The sequence below is a fragment of the Crocodylus siamensis genome, chromosome 8 (assembly GCF_052110815.1).
Source record: "Crocodylus siamensis isolate JL-2025a chromosome 8, ASM5211081v1, whole genome shotgun sequence".
Classification (NCBI taxonomy): Eukaryota; Metazoa; Chordata; order Crocodylia; family Crocodylidae; genus Crocodylus; species Crocodylus siamensis.
In genome coordinates this window covers 55,104,695-55,126,697 of record NC_143402.1, presented here as the reverse complement: position 1 = coordinate 55,126,697, position 22,003 = coordinate 55,104,695, and the positions used below count along the sequence as shown (strand labels likewise).

The following is a 22,003-nucleotide window of genomic DNA, read 5'->3' as shown; positions in this document are numbered from 1 at the left end:
TGGAGAGAAGCAGCACAAACTGAATCACTGCTATTCACTACCAGCCTTATTAGAGTCTCCAAAAAACAGGCCTGTACCATTCTCAGTATCATCTCCTTCGCTGTCAGTCTTTGCCTGTTTGCTGTCTGGCTCATCTCCACTTTGGGACTGTTTCCGTTTACGTCCTCCTTCGCTATCCGACCGCCCTCCTGAGCGGTTGCGGAAACCCCTCCTCTTGGGCTAGAAATACAAATCAGGCAAAGTCAATAACACCAATCAATTAGCAAAGCATCTCCAAGTCTTCCACTTCAGCTCCCATAGCTTCCTTACACTGCAGCTCCCAAAGCAATTTGAATGGAAAGAATTTCTCATGACCTCCACATCCCTGTAACCTCCTCTTTAAGTTTAAGAAGACTGACTTGCTTAATTAGAAAGAGATCAAGCAGATGAGTGTACCAAGAGACTCCATATACTGTAAGTGCCTTCCACATAGTCATTTTGAAAGGAGCCTGCCTACTCAGCAGCTCTATCCAGTTTGTACAGAAAGAACAGTATATCATGCTGTTGACATTCTGCCAAATTTCACAGGGTAACTCTTCAATTATTCAAAGCTGAAAGCAACCCATGTTGGCATTAAGAGCACTGCTTCTCCGCTAGTCTTGGTCACGCCTGGATTAACAATACAAGCCTGCCTATTAAAGATAACCGTGCAGAGAAGCAAAACAAACTGACAACCATTTATATAGAGAATTGATCTGATGATTCTTACCATGAGCATGTTGAGATGCCAGGGCATCGTACTCACTCTGTTCCGTGGCCTGCCGTATCCATAAGGCATGTTACCATACCTTCCCATCCCCATTCCTGACATTCCCATCATGCCATAGTCATAATCACCATAGTCGCCGTAGTCACCATAGTCGCCATAGTCCCCGTAATCACCATAGTCCCCGTAATCACCATAGTCCCCGTAATCACCATAGTCAGGAACCAGGGCTTGGGAAAAGAGTGAAGGTAGCCTGTTGGGACTGGGCCCACCCATGCCCCGCCCACCCATATAGTTCAATTCATTCCAACGGGCAGACAGTCGCTCTGTACTTGAAGACGGCATGTAGTGGTCATTGCGGTTGAAAGCATTTAGACGCCCCCGGTTTTGGACGCGGTTCTGGGCTCTCCCTCTCATGACATTGTAGTTATTTCCTCTATTGCGGGCCTGACGGTTGTCATACTGGCTTCCAAAGGAATCATTCTGATCAGTTCCAACATCACCATAATCGTAACCAGCCCTATTATAGAGACTGCGGTCGGTCATCGCTGACCTCGAATCATAGGAATCAAAAGACTCAAACCTGAAAGAACTTCACAGCAAACAAGAAATCCAATCAGCAACTAGTAAGAGATGTGGCTCTACCAGATTTAAATGCTTTAAAGAAATTCACACCCATTTTGTTTGGATCTAAACCAGAATCAAGATGCCAAGAATGAACCAAAAATGCTCAGAATGTTACTGAATAAAAACTTAACTGCACTTTGTCCTTACTCTCAGGACAACTGGAAAACCACCACCCCCACATATCCTGAAGTCATATTTCAGATCAAACTTGTTTGATCATAAATATTTGATAAAGTTAACACTAATATCCTGCTCATATTTTTATTCCTTCCAAGTAGATACCTGCTGGCATCTCAATCAGGGGAAAAAAAAAAAAAAAATCTACCTTAATTCCACGCAGAGGTACAGCTGAAAGATTTTCACTGTCAGCATGTCCAAGATAAACATTACTAGCCCACAGAAAGCCCTGGCACAGCACTGCAGCTCCAAAAGTGTAAAAAATTAGCCTGAGAATAAATTACATGCAGAAGGGGGAAAAAAAAAAAGCAGGCGTCTCTCCTTGAAATAAAGAGCCCCAAGCACTCTCATGTCTTGCTGCTGTAGACACAGAACTTAGGGATTCCCACGTGCTCCTTATGTTTCTGATATAGCAGGAGGAACTCAGCAACAATTATAAACAATTAAAAAAAAAAAAAAAAAAAAAAAAAAGAAAGTTCTTGGCTGGCGTGGAATTAAGGCAGATAAACCAATCAGTATCAAGGCTGACAGAACAGCAGGTATCAGGGACAGATTATACTTCATTCATTCAGCCCACAGCTGCTGTCTTGACGTATATTACTGGTTGAGTAACAAAGCCAACATCTGGAATTTCTCTTCTGATTGATATAGTTTATCAAATGTTTAGATCACAAGGCAGTAAGAGAGAACCTACAGCACTTAAAACTATTGTTGAAGACTTAACACCTATTTCAGCTTCTCATGTTCACTAAAGAGAGAGCTGCTAACAATACACAAACTAATTCTGAACAGAGAAACCAACTAGAAAATGTCAGGTAAATGGCTGTTTAGCCATTCTCCTTGCTATATAAAGTGTCAGGGTTAATTTGAAATTAAAGTAATTAAAGTAAAAACTTAATTTCTCTGAGAAACAAGAGCAGCATATGTCACCTTTCCTGATCCTCCATTCCTTCCCCAGTTCCGCCACTGCCCTCCTTTGACAGCATATCCAGGCGCTGGTTTATTTTCGCTATGATGGAGTCAGAGTTTTCATTAGTCACGGTCTCCGTACTGTAAGATGCAACTGGCATAGTGCTGCTGACATCAGCTGTCATGCTCATGTCGGTAGCTTTGGGGGTTTCCCAGGTTGTGGTAGTGGCAGGAGCTGCAGCATAGTTGTATGTGGCTGCTGTTGTTGCAGCACTTGTTTGGGTGCCGTAATAGTCATAGTTTTCATAGCCTTGCAGAAAAGGAAAATAAATGTTAATGCAGCGCCACTGAAATGGAGATTTATGGTGAGTGTCTGGATTCTACTGGACTCTACCAGTCAAGGTTGCAGCTGGATTTTGCTATTTGATGAAAACCAAATAAAACTGTCAGCTTCACCCGGAGGGAAATAGTTTCTTAAAATTACAGAAATTTCTTGGTTTAAATCAGTAATTTCTCAAGGAACAATATGCAACTATTATCTCAGGGCTTTGTCCAGCCTGGTTTCAACTGGTGAGAGAGAAGGGAAGAACAAGAGAGAAGCCCACACCACTTTTTTATTTATTTATTTGCAAAGTTGAGTATTACTTTGCCTATTTGGGTTAGCCATGTAACATGACTCCAAAGAGGTTGAACTAAAGTTTATAAGAATCACGCTCATGGGCTCGTAACCATGTGTCCAAGAACAATGAATACAACTCTGACAGAATTTAGCAGATCAAAGAGAAAATTTGTAGTAGTATTTTAAATGTGGACAATACCATAAAGTCAGCCACCTTGTGGCAAGACATCACAATGCTAAAGAACAAGCAAGGCACTACAACTATGTTTGTGTCACTACTGGGCACTACTACTCCCAATACAAACCCAGAAAAAGACATGGGATGTGCACGTGCCATAGGATTCTTGTAGTAGCATGACACCCTCCCCTGCCAGTGCGCTACAGGCTGTGCATTGGACCACCACCCAGGGCTGTGCTCACTCGGGAGAGAAAATGCATTCTGAGCCCTGTGCTAAAAGCAAGTTCTCTCTCACAGCTCTTCCGCTGCTGCTTCTGACCTGTCATACCCTTTGCTATGTCAGTCCTAGGGCTCTCGTAATATGACTGCCAAATCTGCCATGAAGATCCCTCATAATTCTCCTTTGCCGTGATGCCTACAATAAAATTGACAACAGTTAAGGCCATTGGTGCACTGATACCACTGCTGATTGTGTTGACCTACACTGTCTTATTGTTTCTCTGAACTTCCCCATCTGGCTGTATCCATCTGCTGTCTTCTGTCTTTAGTTAGATTGTAAGCACAGATTGTTTTTCAGTTCTGTGCTGCACACTGCTCAACACAAGGGTGGCCAAGGCCACAACTTGGGCTCACTAATATAGTCTAATACATGTGATAGAAGAAGAAAAACTCACGTTTGCCAATGACTTGATCCCCCGTTTGAATCTAGAGCTACAGCCCAGTGTGTGATGCCAGGCCTAATTTTTCAAACAATGGCTAGAGAAATAGTATATTAAGCAGCCCAGTTGAATGCATGAAAACTAGCTTTAAAAATATATTCCAGATGAAGGCCCATTACATTAAATATCAATCCAGTGTGAAAGGTTAAATTCTAAACCCAGTAGAAGAGCTCACTGCAGAAGTGCAGACCAACCCTTCAGCAGCATAAGCAGGTAGGCACAGCTGTACTCATGATCTATAATTAAGGTGTCATTTCATGCAAGAACATAATCTGAGGTTTTCAGGGGAGGACCTGGTATCCAGTCTCACAGCTCGCTACATGTGCACATGGCCTGCTTTACTGAGCTAAACAAGAAGCATGGCCAAAAAATAAATGTATGAACGTCTACCCCTAATCTCTGAGCTAATTTTTCTGGCTGGCTTATTTTGAAAACAGATTGATCTCCAGCCAGAACAGCCCCTTTGTTTAGCAAAAATAAATCAGCACAGAATCACAGAACATGGTAAAAAAAACTGAGGGCTCCATCTTGTAAACTACTTTGCACTTCCTGTGCATAACTACACACAAACGGGAAGTCAGCAAAGGGTAGGCAGTGTGCTCCAAGTCTGGTGGCTGTTTACTGCACACTTCCTTTTGCATGTAGACAAATCTTGACTTGAAGAATATCTTTAAGTATTGCAATAAACTCAAGGAGTTAATTATGGTTTAACACAAAGGTAATGCATTTATAAAACATACCTTGCCAACTTGCTGTGTTTGTTGTATATGTGCCTTAATGAGATAAAAAGAAAAAAAATTACTCCAACATCAGACATACTAGGCAATGGTATTCTGTCTTCAAAGACTAAATGAATGTAATACAGTTTAAAGATAGCAAAAAGATTTTTTTTTTGTATAAGAGGAGAAAGAAGTTGCTCTTAGAAGTTCTATAAATTATTATGTGATAACTAGTAATTGAAAATTCGGTGGAAAATATTAGTACATGTATAGGTTATTTTCCTTTTATAAATTAGGAGAGGCAATAGAAATAATGTCTGACCCAAGACTTGAGGGCTGATACACTCTTGCCATACACTTAAAAACAAGCAATCTTTCTACATTTCCAATTTGTGGTTCAAAAGGACATATTTTTGCATTTTAATGAATGCTAATTATAACAGTTATCCCTACTCCATATTCACCAGAAGCAGGTGCAAGACTGCTGGCCATCTACTACTACCATCACCTCAAAGGAAGAAACCCACAGAAAAAAAAATGCTAAAGTATCAAACTGTCATAACCACACCTTAGTTCAAGATTTTCTTGGTAGAGGCTAAGCAAGAAAAACCTTAGGAAATTAGAAGGCAGCTGTAAGAACTCCAATTTCACCACATGGTTCTTAGCTCCAATTTGGCTAACAACATCTAAAAGGACCACAATTTAAACTAAAAACATCCTGTTTTTATCTCCTTAGCCTGCGTTGGGAACAAGTTATATAAACAAATCAAAGAATTGCCCTGTCCTGGGAACAACTTTCACAAATGTTTGCCTCTTATTACCCAAGTAGTATCGTATTATAAAGGTAGGCATATGCCTAAAATGGATTGAGGGCTCGGTCTGAAAAATAAGCCTCTGATATAAGATGGGGAAATAAAAGGCCACAACACAGAATCAAAACCGTTCCACAAAAGGCTCAACTAAACAGTACTGAAAAAGCTATTCAATTTGAGGCAAGAGAGGATGAAAGCTACAAGCCAAAAAAAAAAAAGAGAAGAAAACCACACTGTCAGTTACTGGGGGGAAAAGGCACAAGAAACAAGATATGTTATAACACTGCAGTTTCCTACTTTAAACTTCATATATGCACCAGACTTACCTTGTGTATTAGTGGCCCCTGTATTCCAGGTGCCATAACCTGCAAGAGAAATAGGAATGTTATTTTGGGGAAAGGCTAGTCTTTTTCCAGAATGTTATGCAGTAAAGAGATTGACAAGGGTTTTCTTCCCCCCCCCCCCCGTTTTTCCTTTTACTGGTTTTAGGGACAGAGCTGAGTCTGCACTGATATTGTTATTACTTGGCAAAAGTATCTGTAGCACTGGACATATGCTTTGTAAAATATAAATGTCTAAATAAATACATTTCCAAAGAATTGTATTTTAAAGGGGAAAAAACACCACTTTTTGTGAAGTGCTTCTTGGCAATTTTAATTCTCCAGAGGCTATTTTTACATGATAGACTTCTGCTGGTATAGTTTTGTTGACCAAGGATGGTAGAAAGGCAGAACCTTTGACAGAGAGATAGCTTAACTGGCTTAAACCAGCACAGATGCAGCTCTAGCAGTAAAACTCTACCAACATGGCTGATACTCTTGCACTTCTGTGATCTGTATCAGCATAGTATTCTGGCATTCCAGCTTTGGACAAGAACTCCTAAAGCAGATGATGACTCAGCCACTACAGTGACCCTTCATCTCCTCTGATTGAAAATCAAGTTTTGTATTGAAAGCAGGACAACTACTACCCAGATTCAAGGAGCATGCTGGCCATAAGGCTCCAATCCCTGCTGAAGCCAGGTGCACTCAGGCAAGGTACCATGCAAGATTCTGGTGACTTGAGGGAGAAGCAGCAAAATATTGGTTTCCTTTTATTTCTTTTGGGCTACTAGTCCTATATGGAAATTTCAAAGAAGCTAATGCAGTTTTCACCCTAAAATAAAAAATTCACTTCCCTCAAATCTGGACTTCATCCCTTTTTCCAAAACTTCTAAGATGGAAATAGTGCTTCCACACTGCTGTAGGGGTACATAGCCATGAAAACCTTGCCCTCTCTCCCACTGAGCTGCAAGTTCTGTGCTTCACTTTGCAGACTGGTCCCCCAAGCCCACACCTCTTGATGAAGGCTTCACTAAATTAAACAGATTTGGTTGCTACGTTTACAAGACATGAACAGAAAACTGTGTTCAACTAGCTATGACACATGCTGACACTTAACTGACAGAAATCAGAGACATTAGGTTTTATTGTACAAGAAGAGTTCAGCAAGTGAAAAAAGTATCAAAATTTATAGCATATTTATAAACAGGAACAAGGAAAGAAATCCCTCTCTAAAGGCTACTGTAGAGTGTGTGGTAACAAACACTACAGCAAAACAAAAATAGCAAGGTCAGGAGTCATGCAAGAATGTTTTCAAAATGAGATCTCAGTTACAAAGGAAGCATACTTTCGCATGCTTGTATTTGAACACACTGCTCCATTTCACTTTTGCTCAGCAGCCATTTCACTTTCCAGTTTTATTTATATGCTACCAGTTTTATTTATACGCTACCAGTTGGCTGCAATATTTAAGGTACTTACAGGATAGCATGTGGAAAATTTAAATCCAGTTGAAATAAGCAATTTTTAAAAAAAACACGATAGCACTTTACACTTATAAGCTTTGACAGCTGCACAGAACACCATTAATTTTAGTTTAATAGTCTAGTTTATCCCATTAAAATGTAACACGGACTGTCAAAGGATCAAATTTGTATTTGAGTTAAACCTACAGCCCCCACCTGACCCACTGTCCTACAGACCTTGCAAAAACAAGTTCTCAACCAAAGCATTTACAAAATAAGGGGAGAGGACAAACAACAGGACTGAAAACAGTCAGAAGGGAAGTGATGTGCCTCTGTGGTTCGCCTCTCCTGTCACCCAGCAGTTCAAAGTGAAGACAGTAATAGAACCCAGGCCCCAACTCCTGGGCTTACTATTCCCCTGTGCCCTGTACAAAAGCAAGGGAAATCAGCTCAAGCATGAAATATTAGAAAACCCTAATCTGGGGGCATTTCATATAAAATGTAAAAAAGAGGTGCTTCCTTGATAAGCTTAGAATATACACAATGCGGAAGATCACAGTGTCTCAGTAGTTCCACAACACAGCCTAGAGTCATCCTCAAATCCAATACACAAGTACAGTCTGCAGAGACTATTCAGTGCTGTAACAAACAGCAGCAAAGCAGCTGAAAGGGATCTTGGAGTCATAGTCGACTCCAAGATGAACATGAGCCAGCAGTGTAACAAAGCCATCAACAAAGTCAATCGCACCTTGCTGTACATTAGCAGATCGAGGGAGGTTATGCTCCCTCTATGCGGCATTGCTCAGGCCGCAGTCGGAGTACTGTGTCCAGTTTTGGGCGCTGCACTACAAGAGGGATGTGGACAATTTGGAGAGGGTTCAGAGGAGGGCCACTCGCATGATTAGTGGCCCTCCTTGCAAAACCCTAAGACGGGAGGTTGAGGGATCTGGATCTCTTCGCTCTTCACAAGAGATGGCTGAGGGGTGACTTTGTAGCCACCTATAAGTTTATCAAGGGAGGAGGACAACAGAGAATTGGAGATGCACTATTTACCAGGGCACCCCTAGGAGTAACTAGGAATAATGGGTACAAACTAGTGAAGAGTAGACACTAGGAAGAAATTTTTCACAGTAGGGGTGGCCAGAATCTGGAACAGGCTGCCAAGGTGGTACTCTCACCTAAATTGGACGTCTTCAAGAAGACGCTAGATAGACACCTGGCTGGGGTCATATGACCTCAGCGCTCTTTCCTGACTGGGGCACGGGGTCGGACACAATGATCCTTTGCAGTCCCTTCTGACTCTACAATCTATGAACACAACTTTGGTCAAAGTGACCAGACTGCTTTGCGCTGGAATCTGATGTCTTCACAGACTGCACCTCTGAATTAATTATGGAAGCAGCTAAAGTGAGTTCTACTGCATGCAAACCAGGAGCGCACTTCTCAGTTTCATGACTGCTGTTAATTCAACAGAGTAAGGTTTGGAAGCAGTGGTGTAATGGAGTCACAAAGTCAAACGCTTGTGACACATTTATTAACAACTTGTTAAGAACCTGTAATCCTGGCTTCACTGAAGTAAACATCTGAGGGCAGAACTTCTCATATGATGCACTTCCAAAATATTTAAGTTTGTATCTTCAATTCATGCACCACCTAGGGATCCAATTCTCAACACTATAAAGAACAGGATTCTTGAGACAGATCATACATCAAGGTGAAAAAGCAGCCTGTCAAATTTTCAGTTTTCCATTAACAATAAAAGCAACAGTATTAATTTGTTATATTTTATTATTACTAATAGTTTATTATATATATTATTCTTTTTATGCTATTATTTTGGCAAAAACTGTAAATAAAATTTATTTTTTTTTTTTTAACTGAAAAAGGAAGGAGTCAGAAGTAAAGGCTGGTTTTAGTATATGTGATGTTAAGTTAATACCTAAAATTTGTAAAATTATAAGGGTACAGGCAATCCTCGACCTACAACGTTTCAAGTTGCAACATTCTGCACTTACATTTATAAATTGACACCGCTTCAACTTTCTGACATCAGTTTCGACTTTACAACGCTTGATTTGACAGCACACCAGCACCCACCTCCCTGGAGAACATCTGTCCAAACTTCCTTGGACACTTTCTTTAAGAAAGCAGACAAGACTCCAAAAAAACTTGCAGCCAGGACTTCTGAGAAGACTCCAGCCAAGAACCCTTCCAAAAGTCCAACCAAGTCACCTCAAAGAAGTCCTTCCAAATCAATACGATTGCTATTTACAATATAAATACATTCATGTAGCTATACTACTCATCTATAATTGATTGAGTACAAAATCCTGGGTTATTTTTGGTGAAAATAGGGTATCGGTCCTTAGTCCAGGAACCAATTCCCCATTTATAATGTTTTTTCCTATGGGCAAATCGGTTCAGAGTTGCAATGTTTAGACTTAAGACACAGTTTTCAGAAACCAAGTGTGTCATAAGTCCAAGAACTGCCTGTACTTGAATTTTTATTCAAGTTATTAGCTTATAAAGAAAGGTAGTTAGCTGTGTTAGTATAAAGTTAGACAGAAGGCAGAGCAAATGGCAATTTCTAGACTAATTATGAACAAATTAGTTTATAAGGTGCCACCCTGTCTTGCCTTACAGCAGTAGGTTTTAGAGTACAACACTGCAGTGTGTCCAACCCAGATTTTTGGAAACTTCAGGTAAACATCAAAACCATTTTTACAGATGGTTAACAAAACATCTGAGCCAGAAACAGCCTAAGCACCTTGAGTCCAAGCCCTAAATCCTGCTTCAATGACTGCCTCTCCAGTTTTACAGAAGCCAGATAAGTTGCATGTGTAAACAATATCCACAACCAAATTCAGCCATAATACCAAAGACAATATGCTAAGTAAACTGTGGTCTGCTTTCGTTATACCCTTCTATCTGAGCTCCTTGGCAAACATTACAAGACAGCAAAACATGCTTTGCTCAAGGCAGCATTCTGAATGGCATCACAGTGGGAAGAAATTGATTTCAGGTATAAACCAGACATGCTGAAAGCTGTATTTAACTGATTTGTATATAGAAGTTTCATCAATCTCCAGAGAAAAACAGTCATGAATTAAGAAAACTCCAAAATTTGTCAAACAGATTAGAGAATAAGTTTAAGAAACTTCATATGATGGGTGCATTTGTCTATCCAAAGCACTGCCAGAATACAATTCATAATATTCATAAAAATAGTTCATGGGTAATCAGGATAGGAGAGCTGCAATTCTTAAAATGGCTTATGAGCAGATTAAATTTAACTGAGAAATATACAGGTTAAATAAACACCGCCCCCCAAAAAAACCAAAAAACAAAAAACCCAAACCAACCATCCAAAATCAAAAGGAATATTAACGTTTGGAATGATGCATCTAAGGGTTTTTTTCTTAGTATCATCTGATACTAGAAAGTGGTTGTTTGCCATTTGGATGAAAAATGACAAAAATGCTTATTTTGCTGTGCATCTCTCTGCTTTAATGTTTAGATTCACAAAACAAGGAAGAGGCTAACATTAAAGTTTTATTCTACTAGAATATTCATATAAATAAAGGGTAGTTGCTCCTGGTTTTGACAATAATACTACTTTTGGGATGTAAAACCTGCTTCCATAATTGTTCTAGCTTTAACTTTCGCTAAAATGCACATATTGGTTTGTTACCATTATCATGAAAGAGAGAAAAGAGATTTAGCTAATGAATAAGCACATAAATACATATTAAAAAGCAACTGGCAACAAGGTTACTGTTTAAAAACAGCATTCTGTAGTGCCATCTGGCCTATTCTGTCACTAAATTGATTAATTTGTTAGATTTTCATGCATAAGCTTAGTACATTCAGAAGTCGACAAACAACCGAGAAACAAAAACAGGACTACTAGAAACATAACAATGATCTGTCCAGGACAGTTTCCCTCCTTTAAAATACACCTTGGTTTCACATCCAACAGCAGTGGCTTTACGGAAAACATCACGTTTGGCACACCTAATGGTTTAAACCCTAGCAGGTTGAAAGGCTGGTGATCCAAGCTAAAGAGGCTGGAGAAGTAACTCAGAACCGGGAACAAAGAACCAACTTAAGTCTCATTAAGCTGAACTACTGCACTGTATGCAAGACATGCTAAAGAGGCAGTGCTGTTAGAGGACAGCATAAAGACTGCTATCCTAGCAGGACACAGCAGATGAGATGAGTGCGCAGGAATCAACACGCTTTGAAGCCTTGTGGTAGGATCAGGCATCGGGACTGAGCCACAACCCCTTGCTCCGTTACAGCAGGCTTTGGCTTGCTTCAGCAAACAGGACACGCCACAGCACATCTCCTATTAGACCCATGTTGCATCAGGACTGACAATAACACAGTTTGGCTACCAGACTGTATTGCATGGTTTGGACACGGCAGCCTCTGTGGCAGTGATGGACCCGACATGAACTTCCACCTCTATCTAACTCTCTGGGATACCATGCATCAGCACTGATCACTGGCTCCAGGGGAAGCAGCTCTGCAGGAAGTCCTGGCTGCCAGCTCTCCCCACCAGGAGAGCACCTCGACCGCACTAACCACCCGCATCAGGGAGAGCTGATCCTTCCACCCCAGCTTTGCGCTTGCACCTTTCAGTGGCTCGGGGTGGCCCTGGGTGAGGACCTGTGCAAGTGCTAGAGTGCCCTGCCGAGGCGCGGGAGGCCCGAAGGTGGGGGAGGGACGGGGGGATGGGGGAGACAGAGCGCAGGCCGTAAGCGGCCGGCCCCCCGGCCGGCGGGCGCGGTGGGGGGAGGGGCAGGCCGACCGCCATTTTGTGTCGTCTTCAGAAATGGGACTCGCTCCATTTCCGCTCGGGCCGCGGGGGAGGGAGGTGGAGCCGAGCCCAACGCCCACGTACTCCCCAGCGCCCGCGCCCCCCGCTCCCACCCGCGCCGCCGTTTCACCCCCACCCAGCGGTGTGCGGTTGCCAATCCCAAGAAGCTTCCCGAAGACGGACGGGGCCGAGGGCCAATCAGCGCCGCCACCTGCACACGGGAGGTGAGCCTGCTCACGCCGTAAGCCGACCCGCTCCCCGTCCCCGGAAAAACACCGCTGAGGCGCGGGAGGGGGGTCCTGGTGTCCGCGACTCGTCGAGCGCCCCGGGCTCCGCTCCGCTCCTCCCCTTACCTACCTCCGTATCCCTGATCCATGTCTCCCTCCGCCCTAGCCAAAGGCTCCGCACTGCACGGCTGAGCGCTCACGACGCAGGCTCCCTACGCCCACACCCTATTGGCCGCCGCCGCCATCAGGCACTAGCCCCGGCACACCCTATTGGACGTGCTGCGGAGCCCCGCCCGAGCTGGCCTCCATTGGCTGCCGTTCTCAAGAAGCCCCCCTCCTTCTTTCTTCCATTGGTCAGGGGGCCTGCCTCGATGCCCCTGTCCCAATTATGTTATTGGTTCAGATACCTTCTTTTTTTTTTTTTTGGCCCTCTTAAGCTTTCTCATTGGCCAGGATCCTTGCTCCTGCTCGTCCATCAAAGGCAAGACCTGCCGTGATTGGATCGCATTGGAGACACGCTGAGCGGCTAGAGGTGAGCCGCCGCCATCTTGGGAACCACAGATGAAGCAGAGGGGGGTGGAGCGAAGCATTCTGGGAGCGTGGTCAACCCCTTTTCCCCCGGCACATCACGACCTTGCAAGAAGGCTGCTGGCCCTCTGCCTGAGGGAGAGTTGGGGGCACGGGGCGGGAGCACAGACTGAGCAGATGTCAACACTGAATTCAATTTAGCATTTAGTTTCCCAGCTGTGCAGCAATGCACAGGGGCAAAAATAACCCAAACTCCACCAACACTGTGATGGGCTTTATGGTAGCTGTTACCACACCGGAAAGAGATCTGGGAGTTGCCGTGGACAAGTGACAAAAAACAGCTCATGGCTCAGCAGCCCTCAAACAGGCAAACAAAAGATTAGGGATTATTAAGGGAATGGTGAACAAAATAGAAAGCATCACTGCCTCTATCAATGCATGGTGTATCGACACCTTGAATCCTGTGCCCAGTTCTGGTGCTGTTAGCACCTCAGAAAGGAGATAGAAGAACTGAAGGAGGTCCAGAGAAGGACAAGGTTGATGAGTGGTATGAAGGGAGACTAAAGAGGCCAGGTCTGTTTAGTTTAGAAAAGAGACAATGGAGGGGGGGACAGAAGGAGGGTTTGCAAAATAATAAATGGCAAAGAGAAAGTCAACAGGGATTATCAACTCCCTCTCCTGATACAAGAACTAGGGGTCATAACATGAAAGTAGTACATAGTAAGTTTAAAACTATCAAAAGGAAATTCCTTTTCATACAGCACGTAAAGTGTGGAACTCATTACCTTCAGATGTGGTAGAAACAGAGTTTAGGTAGATTAAAGAGGGGATTGGACAAATTCTGGGAGGAAAGTGGCATCAGCAGCTATTGAGCATGGAAGTGAGGGGCACAGCCTCTGAATCAGAACTTCCTAGGCCTTAAATGCTGGAGGCTGCAAGTGAGAGAAGAACAGTGAAAACCCCGGTATTCCTATTTTGCTCTCCCTTTCAGCATCTACTCTCTGTCCCTGTATAACACAGGATACTGGGCAAGATGTACCTGTGATCTGACCCAGTAAATGGCAATTCCTATGTTCTAGACTTTCCAGTGATGAGGAAAAATACTGGAGCAAGCAAAATAAAGTTAGGCCATAATAAGGAGCATAAGTAAAGGCCAAACAACAAAGAGACCTTAAAGATTAGCTTATCGGGAGACAGCTGGAGAAAACGCGTTTAGTCTAGCAAGACTCCAGGGTGAGTTACTATCAGACTGCCAAGAGTATATTAAGGGGGAGGCTGATCTGTGTCTTTTTCTCACAAGTATATAACAGAACCTGTGTCCTGCTTCTGTTGAGCATCAGCCACCTCTTGCTGATCTCCCATGGCCATGTAAAATAAAGCACTTCTGTTAGCCAGACAATGATCCTGTCGTGATTTCCACATCATCCTGGAGGCTTCATCCAGGATGTGTTCTTACACAGACCGCCCCGAGTAGGACCCTTGCCTCAGCTCTTTGACTCCCTTGCTCCAAGAAGGCTCTCCTCAACTCGGTTCTTCTGCGGCTTTGACGCTCTGGACCCGGATCTACCGTCTGCCTGTTTGGCTCTGGAAAAATCCCTGGCCAAGATGAGTACCTGCCTGTTTCGGTGTCAGTAAGTCGTAGGTGTGACAACGGGTGGCAGGACCTCTAAGGTCCCGCAGTGGGATCCCACCCGGGTTATGTTTCTAAAATATGGGCCCAGTCAACTCAATATCTGATTAAATGGAATCGGTATACCGATAACGACCCCAAATTGTGTTGGCCCTTAGATGGGTCCAGGATCATCAAATTCTCAAAAATCTCCAGGGAAATTTAGAAAGCAAGCACCCCGTTCAAATGGAAGCCTGGTACCTGTGGGAAGATGAGTCCGAAAAGTGCCATAAGTGCTCCCTTATGGCTTCCTACAAGGAGAATGAGGAAAAGTTTCAGAAACAGATTGATCACCTTCAGAACCAAGTTAAGGATTTCCATTGTCAGGGACCGACCCTGTTCACCACATCCAGCTAGGCGGTACCCCATCTTGCCTCCACCACTGGACGATCCACCTTGAGATGACCTGTTAGATCATTGGTTTCTGCCGCCGCCACTGCCTCTGACCCCTATCCCGCCACAGCTCGCTCCGGCCCTTGCTCCGCCGACAGTTGCTGGTCCTGCAGCCTCAGGCGCTGCTGCGTCTGCTGCGCCGACTTCTCTGATAACTCTGCCGACCCTTGCCTCTGCCTCATTGCCTCCTGTCACTGCTCTCATCTTCAATTCTCCCAAGGGGGACCAATTTGAGGTTACTGTCCCCCTGGACCCTGTAGGCAGGTAGACCATAGATTCGACTGCCCTAGACCAACATGACTCCCCGATCAGGTTGACTCTTCGGAATCGCCACAATGCTACCACCGACATAGACACAAGGGGAGCCGCTGTAAGAAAGATTATTACTCGCCGAGGTGGAAATCTTGCTGTGGTGCAGTATCCTCTCCAAAAGTACCCTGTGCCGGGAGGGGCGGCAATCTGTGGTAGTCCATGTCCCCTTCTCACCCTCAGAAATCATCTCCTGGTCAACTACTTTCCCAAGGCTCCGTGAAGACCCTACCAAGTTTGCTCAAAAGCTTAAAGCCCTTTTTGAAGTCTATAAGCCAACTTATGGTAACATTCACGTGCTCCTCAGTGGTCTTCTCTCTGGAGACCAAAAGGATACTCTCCTCAAAGAGGCCCATTGGCCTGCTCAGGACCCTGGCAATGCTGGTCTGTGGGACCTCTATAAACAGGTCCTAGACACTGCCCCTAAGGTATCCCCACAAAAGACAGACTGGTCCAAAATTTCTATGTGTAAACAGAAGCTGGAAGAACACCCCGCCGATTATTGCTCTCGCCTGATCCAAGCCTTTAAGGCACATTCCGACAATGAAGACCCAGAAACTAACCTTTCTGCTGTGATCATCCAGACCTTTGTTTTAGGGCTGTTACCAAAGATTTCTAAGCCCCTGCAGACCACTGTAATCAGATGGGGAGCTAAACCCATCACCGAAATTCTAACTGCTTCTACTCATTTCTATACTAAAGCTCAGCAGCAAAAATCAAAGGCTTAATAAAAATTGATGGCTCTGCAAATCAGAGGCCTTCAAGGTGACACCAGACCACAGCGCTCTACCAAACCGTTTCGCTTGGCCCAACCACCTGGTCTCTTTGACATTCCTAATGATGTCTGTCGCTACTGCAAATGGAAAGGCCACTGGAAGAATGAGTACCCAAATAAACCCCGGGGGCCCCTGCTCTCAGCTAGTGCCCCCGTCTGTCTCAGCCAGGCGTCTGTCGAGCTCCACCATCCAGACCAGCTCCTCTCCAGTCCTTCAAAGGTGAAGATCAGTATTAGGACAGCCAAGAAAACCCAGAGACTCTAGCCCCTTTGCTTTCTACCTTTCTCCGATGCTACAATACCTGATACTGTGAGAAAACAAACTGTTCCCTTTCTTGTTGGTACCAGTGCTTCTTTGTCTATGCTTAGCTCTGATTTTGTTTCTAAGGTTCCTGTTTCTGATAAAGTAATCACTGCTGTAGGTATTGGGGATCAACCCATTGACCACCCTGTTATGCAGCCACTCTCATTTACCTTAGGTTCCCTTACTGAGCAACATGCCTTTTTGTTAAGTCCTTGTGCTTCTGTAAACCTGCTGGGGCAAGACCTCCTTTGCAAGTTGCAAGCAACAGTTGATTGTTGTCCGGATGGGGTTTTCCTCTCTACCCCAGACCCAAATTCCTGCCTCGATGATGACACTAATGGAACAAGAACCCGAGTCCAATTCTTCCTCGTTGCAACAGGAACTATTGGCTCACCTTCCTGAGTCCTTTTGGTCCCACTCCACAACCGATGTGGGGCTTCTTAAGAGTGTCATCCCAGTTTCTATCAAGGTTAAACTAAGAGTGTCTCCCCCATCAGTCCCGCAATATCCGCTGTTAGCTGCTGCCTCTTGAGGCATTGCACCTGTCATACAAGGGCTCCTAGAGCAAGGAGTTCTTGTACCTACTCGCTCCAGTTGTAATACCCCAATCCTGCTGGTTCGCAAACCAGGGAAATTCACCCCTGAAGATTACCTGTTTATCGATTTGTTCAAGATTTCCATGTTATTAACAATTTTGTAGTTCCCTTGACAGCTGTGGTGTCCAATCCTGCCACTGTTCTCTCTCAGGTACCTGCTTCTGCCTCTGTTTTCCTGTAGTAGATCTCTGTGATGCTTTTTTTTCTATACGAGTTCACCCTGATTCTCAGGATCTTTTTGCTTTTACTTATCAGAGCCAGCAGTATACCTTCACCCATCTGCCTCAAGGTTTCCATGACTCCCCCACCATATACAGCCAACTCCTCAAGTTTGACCTTGATACAGTCCAACTGCCTCATGATTCTGTGCTTATTCAATGTATAGATAATTTGCTCCTCTGCTCTGATACCCTCCCTCATTGCCAGGCTGATTCTGTTGCCCTTTTAGAACAACTTGCAGCACGAGGCCACAAAGCTTCCCCCTCTGAGCTCCAATTCTGTCGAGCTTCCGTTACCTACCTGGACTATACTGTTTCTCACAGTACCTGTCACCTGTCTCCTGATCACCTTTCTGCCGTCCTTTCTCTGCCTCGCCCACAGACTAAGCACCAGCAACGTGGTTTCCTAGGTGCTGCGAACTACTGCTGACAGTGGATTCCCAATTACTCTAGACTTTTCAAATCTCTTACCCTTTTTACCTGTGACTCTTCCCCTGACTCATTACCCTGGGATGAAAGCCATGAATCTGCCTTCTGCCAGCTCAAGCAAGCCCTTTCCTCTTCTCCTGCTCTCAGTTTGCCTGACTTTTCTAAGCCATACACTCTTTTCTGTCATGAACACCAAGGCACTGCTTCTAGTGTCTTAACCCAGTTTGGGCCTTCCCCGCACCATCCCATTGCTTATTATAGTGCCTCCCTCAACCTGGTTGCTTCTAGATTTCCCCCTTGCCTCCGCGCTGTTGCTACTGCTGCCCTGCTGGTTTCTAAAACTGATAACCTTGTTCTTGGGCACCCCCTTACTGTTGCTGTCTCTCACACTGTCCTCACCCTTCTTCAGCATGGTAAGACTCAGCACCTGTTCCCCGGCTGCTTAACCCACTATGAGGTGGTCCTCCTGGCAGCGCGCCACGTGACCCTTGTTCGCTGTAACCCCCTCAATCCCGCCTCTCTTTTACCCTCCGATGGTCAACCCCATGACTGTGCCCAGTTAGTGAATTTTGTTTCTCTTTCCCGTCCTGATCTTTCTGATACCCCTCTGACTAACCCTGACCTCATTCTTTATGCTGATGGCTCCTGTTTTTGAGATAGTCATGGTTTTCTCCGAGCTAGTTATGCTGTCTGTTCTGACCAATCTGACATTGAATCTGCTCCTCTTTCCGTTACTAGTGCTCAAGCTGCTGAACTCATTAGTCTGACTCGTGCCTGCGACCTTGCCACTAAACAATCTGCTAATATCTATACCGACTCTCGCTATGCCTTTAGTGTCTGTCACTCTTTCGGGCAGATCCGGAAGCAGCAAGGTTTCCTTACTTCTTCTAGAACTCCCATTTCTCACCACTGCCTTATCACTGCTCTCCTAGATGCTATTCTTCTTCCCTCCGCCCTTGCTGTCCTATAGTGCAAAGCACACACTGTTGCTGATGATCCTGTGTCTCTAGGAATTGACAGGGCAGATGCCGTGGCCAGGACGGCTGCCCTGTCTGAACTCTCGGCTCTGGTCCTTCAGGCCGATCTCTACCTCTCTTCCCCCATCTCCCCTGACCCCCACTCTCTCCAAGATGCTGCCCTGGACGCCGAAAAAGACACCTGGATTTCCACAGGCTGCTCTCTCCACTCTGATTCTTTGTGGGGACACCTGTCTAGTCGCCTTGTAGCCCCCCGGGCCCTGTTGTCCCTCTTAGCCCAAATGGCCCACTCAATGGCCCACTCGACCAAAGGGGGGATGATGGCCGAGGTAGACCGTCATTGGTATGCCCCGGGTTTTTTTGCTGTGGCAGCCCACTTTTGTTGCCAGTGCCCGCAGTGTCAACAACACAACCCTGGCCAACCACTCTGCCAGCCACACACATTCAACAGACCTTTGGGGCATTATCCCTTCTCCCACCTCCAGATGGATTTTATTAAGCTGCCCAGGTCAGGACCCTGTGCTGGTCATTGTCTGCCTTTTCAATGGCTGGCCTGAGGCATACCCTTGCTGACAAGCTGATGCTCTTACTGTGGCTAAGAAACTTATTTTTAACCTGGTGCCCCACTTTGGTCTACCTGTTCCCTGGACTCAGACCGAGGCCGTCATTTCATTGGCCAGGTAGTACAACGTGTTTGCAAGGCCCTTTCTATCCTATTCCAACCCCATGCCCCAAATCATCCTCAGAATGGAGGTAAAGTGGAACGGAAAAACCTTGATATTAAGCTTCGCCTGGCAAAAACTTGTGAACTTACTGGTCTAAAATGGCCAAAATCCCTCCCCTTGGTTCTTTTCCAAATCCAAAATTCTGTTCAAAGGTCTTCGGGTCTGACCCCTTTTGAGATTGTTATGGGTCAACCCATGAGGGGGCTTGCCAGCCCTCCACCCCAACACCAGACTTCTCTCCATGATTCCCTATTAACCTACTGCCAAGGGCTCACCAAGGCCCTCAAGGTTATCTCATTGCAGGTTAAAGCCACAGCATCACATCAGTCTCTAGATGGTGACTCGGTTGTCAATCCGGTCCAACCGGGAGATTGGATCCTGATTAAGGTCCACCAAAGGAAGGATTGCCTACAGCTTCAATAGAAGGGGCTTTTCCAGGCTGACCACCCCAGCTGCCATAAAGGTTGCCAAAGTTCCTGCTTAGATCCACACCTCCCACTGCAAAAAGGTATCTGCCCCGATGGCCTGGAAAGTTTCTCTCCCCGGCGATACCTCCTTGAACATTCAGAGAGTTCCTATGAGTGAAGATCGGACAATGAAATGTCAAAGAGTTCCTGTGAGTGAAGATTAGACAACGAAGTCTCAAAAATAGCCTAACCGGCTAGCCAAGCTTCATTTGAATCTATGAACTTTAGTTTTGTGTACTAATATACTTTAGTAATATTAGTGTGAATAGCACTAACCCATGGGAAAATTGGAGGCAATTACGTAGATTTAGACACTCCCCCCCTCCCAGGGAGTGACACTGTTTTGTATTCTTGTGATCAGTGTTTTGTTATTAGTAGTGTGCTGGAGGCTGAAGTTTTAGTCAACGAAAGTTCCTCAGGGTTCCAAGAGATAGCTGCGCTGGGATAGCGCTCGGGCAGGCCCTAAGACATTGTCCCTTCTTTTGCTTTGGCTCTTGCCAGGGGTTCCAGTTGGGGAATGTGTAGAAAACAGCGTTGTATTCCTGGGACAGAGCATTGCTCATGCAAGAAATCTTACCAATTGCTAGGTATGCATACATGAGCCCACGCATCTGACCAAGGGAATCCCAGTGCTTGGGGTGCCAATTCCCCTTGAGGTTTGGGGAACTGACTCCAATACTAGCTTTGTCAGGTTTCCCCCCTGTCTAGCAGAGACCAACTGTCAATACCTACATGGTAGAAAACGGCTCGAGCCACTTGAAAATTGTCCTCAGGGCTGGAAGCAGCCCTCTGTTATAAGTTTAATAAGAGAAGAAAGACGGGGAAGGCTGGCTACTTTGTAGGGCATTACCCCAGATGCAAGGTGACCTTCACCTGGCCATGGGCTGAGCAAAGAGGAAAAGTGTCAAGAGACGTTCAGTCCCATTTTTGCGACAAGGCGCCAATCGCCATCTTTACACCTTTAGATGGGAACTACAGTGTGATGTGTAGTTTAGTGCTCGATGGCTTTGATTTTTTATGTAATATTAGGTTCTGTTTCCTGTAACCAGTTGATATCCCATCACAGAATGGTGGAGAGCCAACATGCCCCTTCTTACACCCTACAGATCAATCAAAAATGTTGAGACGGGAACACACCCTGTAGGAATCTTAGTACTGCAGCAGCTCCCGGTTTGTACTGGCTATGTGGGGATGACACCCATAAGACTTTGCCATAGAATTAGGTCAGCACCTGTACAATGGGCAAAGTCATCCCAAAATTTGTCTTGCACGCTAACCTCTCTTGGCATGAAGTATCTAACTTCCCTCCTGGCTTGCCCAGACATCGTCGTGCAGTTGAGAACCCACTGGTTCTCCGACACACAGGGTTTCACCAATTCACCAGGGCATTCCTCTCTTGGCTAGGTGTAGCTGAATTAGAAAACTCTATTATAAATATTTCAAGAGTCATGGAGAACTTTTTCAATGCTAGTGCTGATGCTTTAGAAGATCTCGATGATGAGATTACCCAGGTGGGGCAAGTAGCTGTTGAGAATCGTATGGCCCTGGACTATCTCCTAGCCGCCCAAGGGGGAGTATGTGCTGTTGTGAACCACACCTGCTGCACTAGATAGATCAGCATCAATGAGTGGAAGGAGATCTCCACACCATAAGGAAGCAGTTGCAAGTAATACATGCTGTTGCCAAAGAGAAATTCTTTGATTGGTGGGGTTAGCTGCCAAATATAGGGGGATGGGTGAAATCCCTATTGAAGTGGTACATTATAAGTGTATTATGCCTTTTTTGCTCTTTTTATTATTATCCAAATGATTTTGTGCTGCTCACACCTTTGCTTATCAAAAACCGCCCAGAGTGTTTCTAGGTTGTCTGCAACTGAGTTGCAGATGATGGTGCTCAGAGAAGTGGCCTACAAGTGTGAGCATGAAAAAGAGGTCAGAGGTCTTATAAATATAGAGATGTAAGCACAAACACTTACAAGGGGAGAATGATGAGGAAAAATACTGGAGCAAGCAAAATGAAGTTAGGCCATAATAAGGAGCATAAGTAAAGGCCAAATAACAAAGAGACCTTGAAGATTAGCTTATTGGGAGACAGCTGGAGAAAACACGTTTAGTCTAGCAAGACTCCAGGGTGAGTTATTGTCAGACTGCCAAGAGTGTATTAAGGGGGAGGCTGATCTGTGTCTTTTTCTCGCAAATATATAACAGAACCTGTGTCCTGCTTCTGTTGAGCATCAGCCGCCTCTTGCTGATCTCCCACGGCCATGTAAAATA

General features: G+C 44.9%; 1 protein-coding gene and 1 long non-coding RNA gene across 8 annotated transcripts in view; one reads left to right on the top strand and one right to left on the bottom strand.

Moving 5' to 3' along the window:
• The window catches only part of AKAP8 (A-kinase anchoring protein 8), a 26,309-nt gene extending 13,715 nt beyond the window's left edge, over positions 1 to 12,594 (bottom strand). For 2 of the 7 annotated variants that reach the window (XR_016443725.1, XR_016443726.1), the window contains exons 1-7: positions 12,471 to 12,594; positions 5,832 to 5,870; positions 4,715 to 4,747; positions 3,575 to 3,670; positions 2,480 to 2,768; positions 749 to 1,337; positions 78 to 219 (exon numbers count right to left, since the gene is read on the bottom strand). Coding sequence is in view for 5 of the 7 variants with exons in the window: in XM_090059054.1 (XP_089915180.1) it covers positions 78 to 219; positions 749 to 1,337; positions 2,480 to 2,768; positions 3,575 to 3,670; positions 4,715 to 4,747; positions 5,832 to 5,870; positions 12,471 to 12,489 (1,207 nt within the window). In the remaining 2 variants the exon portion in view is untranslated. The remainder of the gene's footprint in view (positions 1 to 77; positions 220 to 748; positions 1,338 to 2,479; positions 2,769 to 3,574; positions 3,671 to 4,714; positions 4,748 to 5,831; positions 5,871 to 12,470) is intronic. The other 5 variants (XM_090059053.1, XM_090059055.1, XM_090059054.1 and 2 more) reach the window with 4 other exon arrangements.
• LOC149858627 (uncharacterized) lies at positions 5,907 to 22,003 on the top strand. Its single transcript, XR_016443727.1, has 3 exons — positions 5,907 to 12,337; positions 12,778 to 12,872; positions 14,329 to 22,003. It is a non-coding gene; the product is annotated as an uncharacterized LOC149858627 (long non-coding RNA).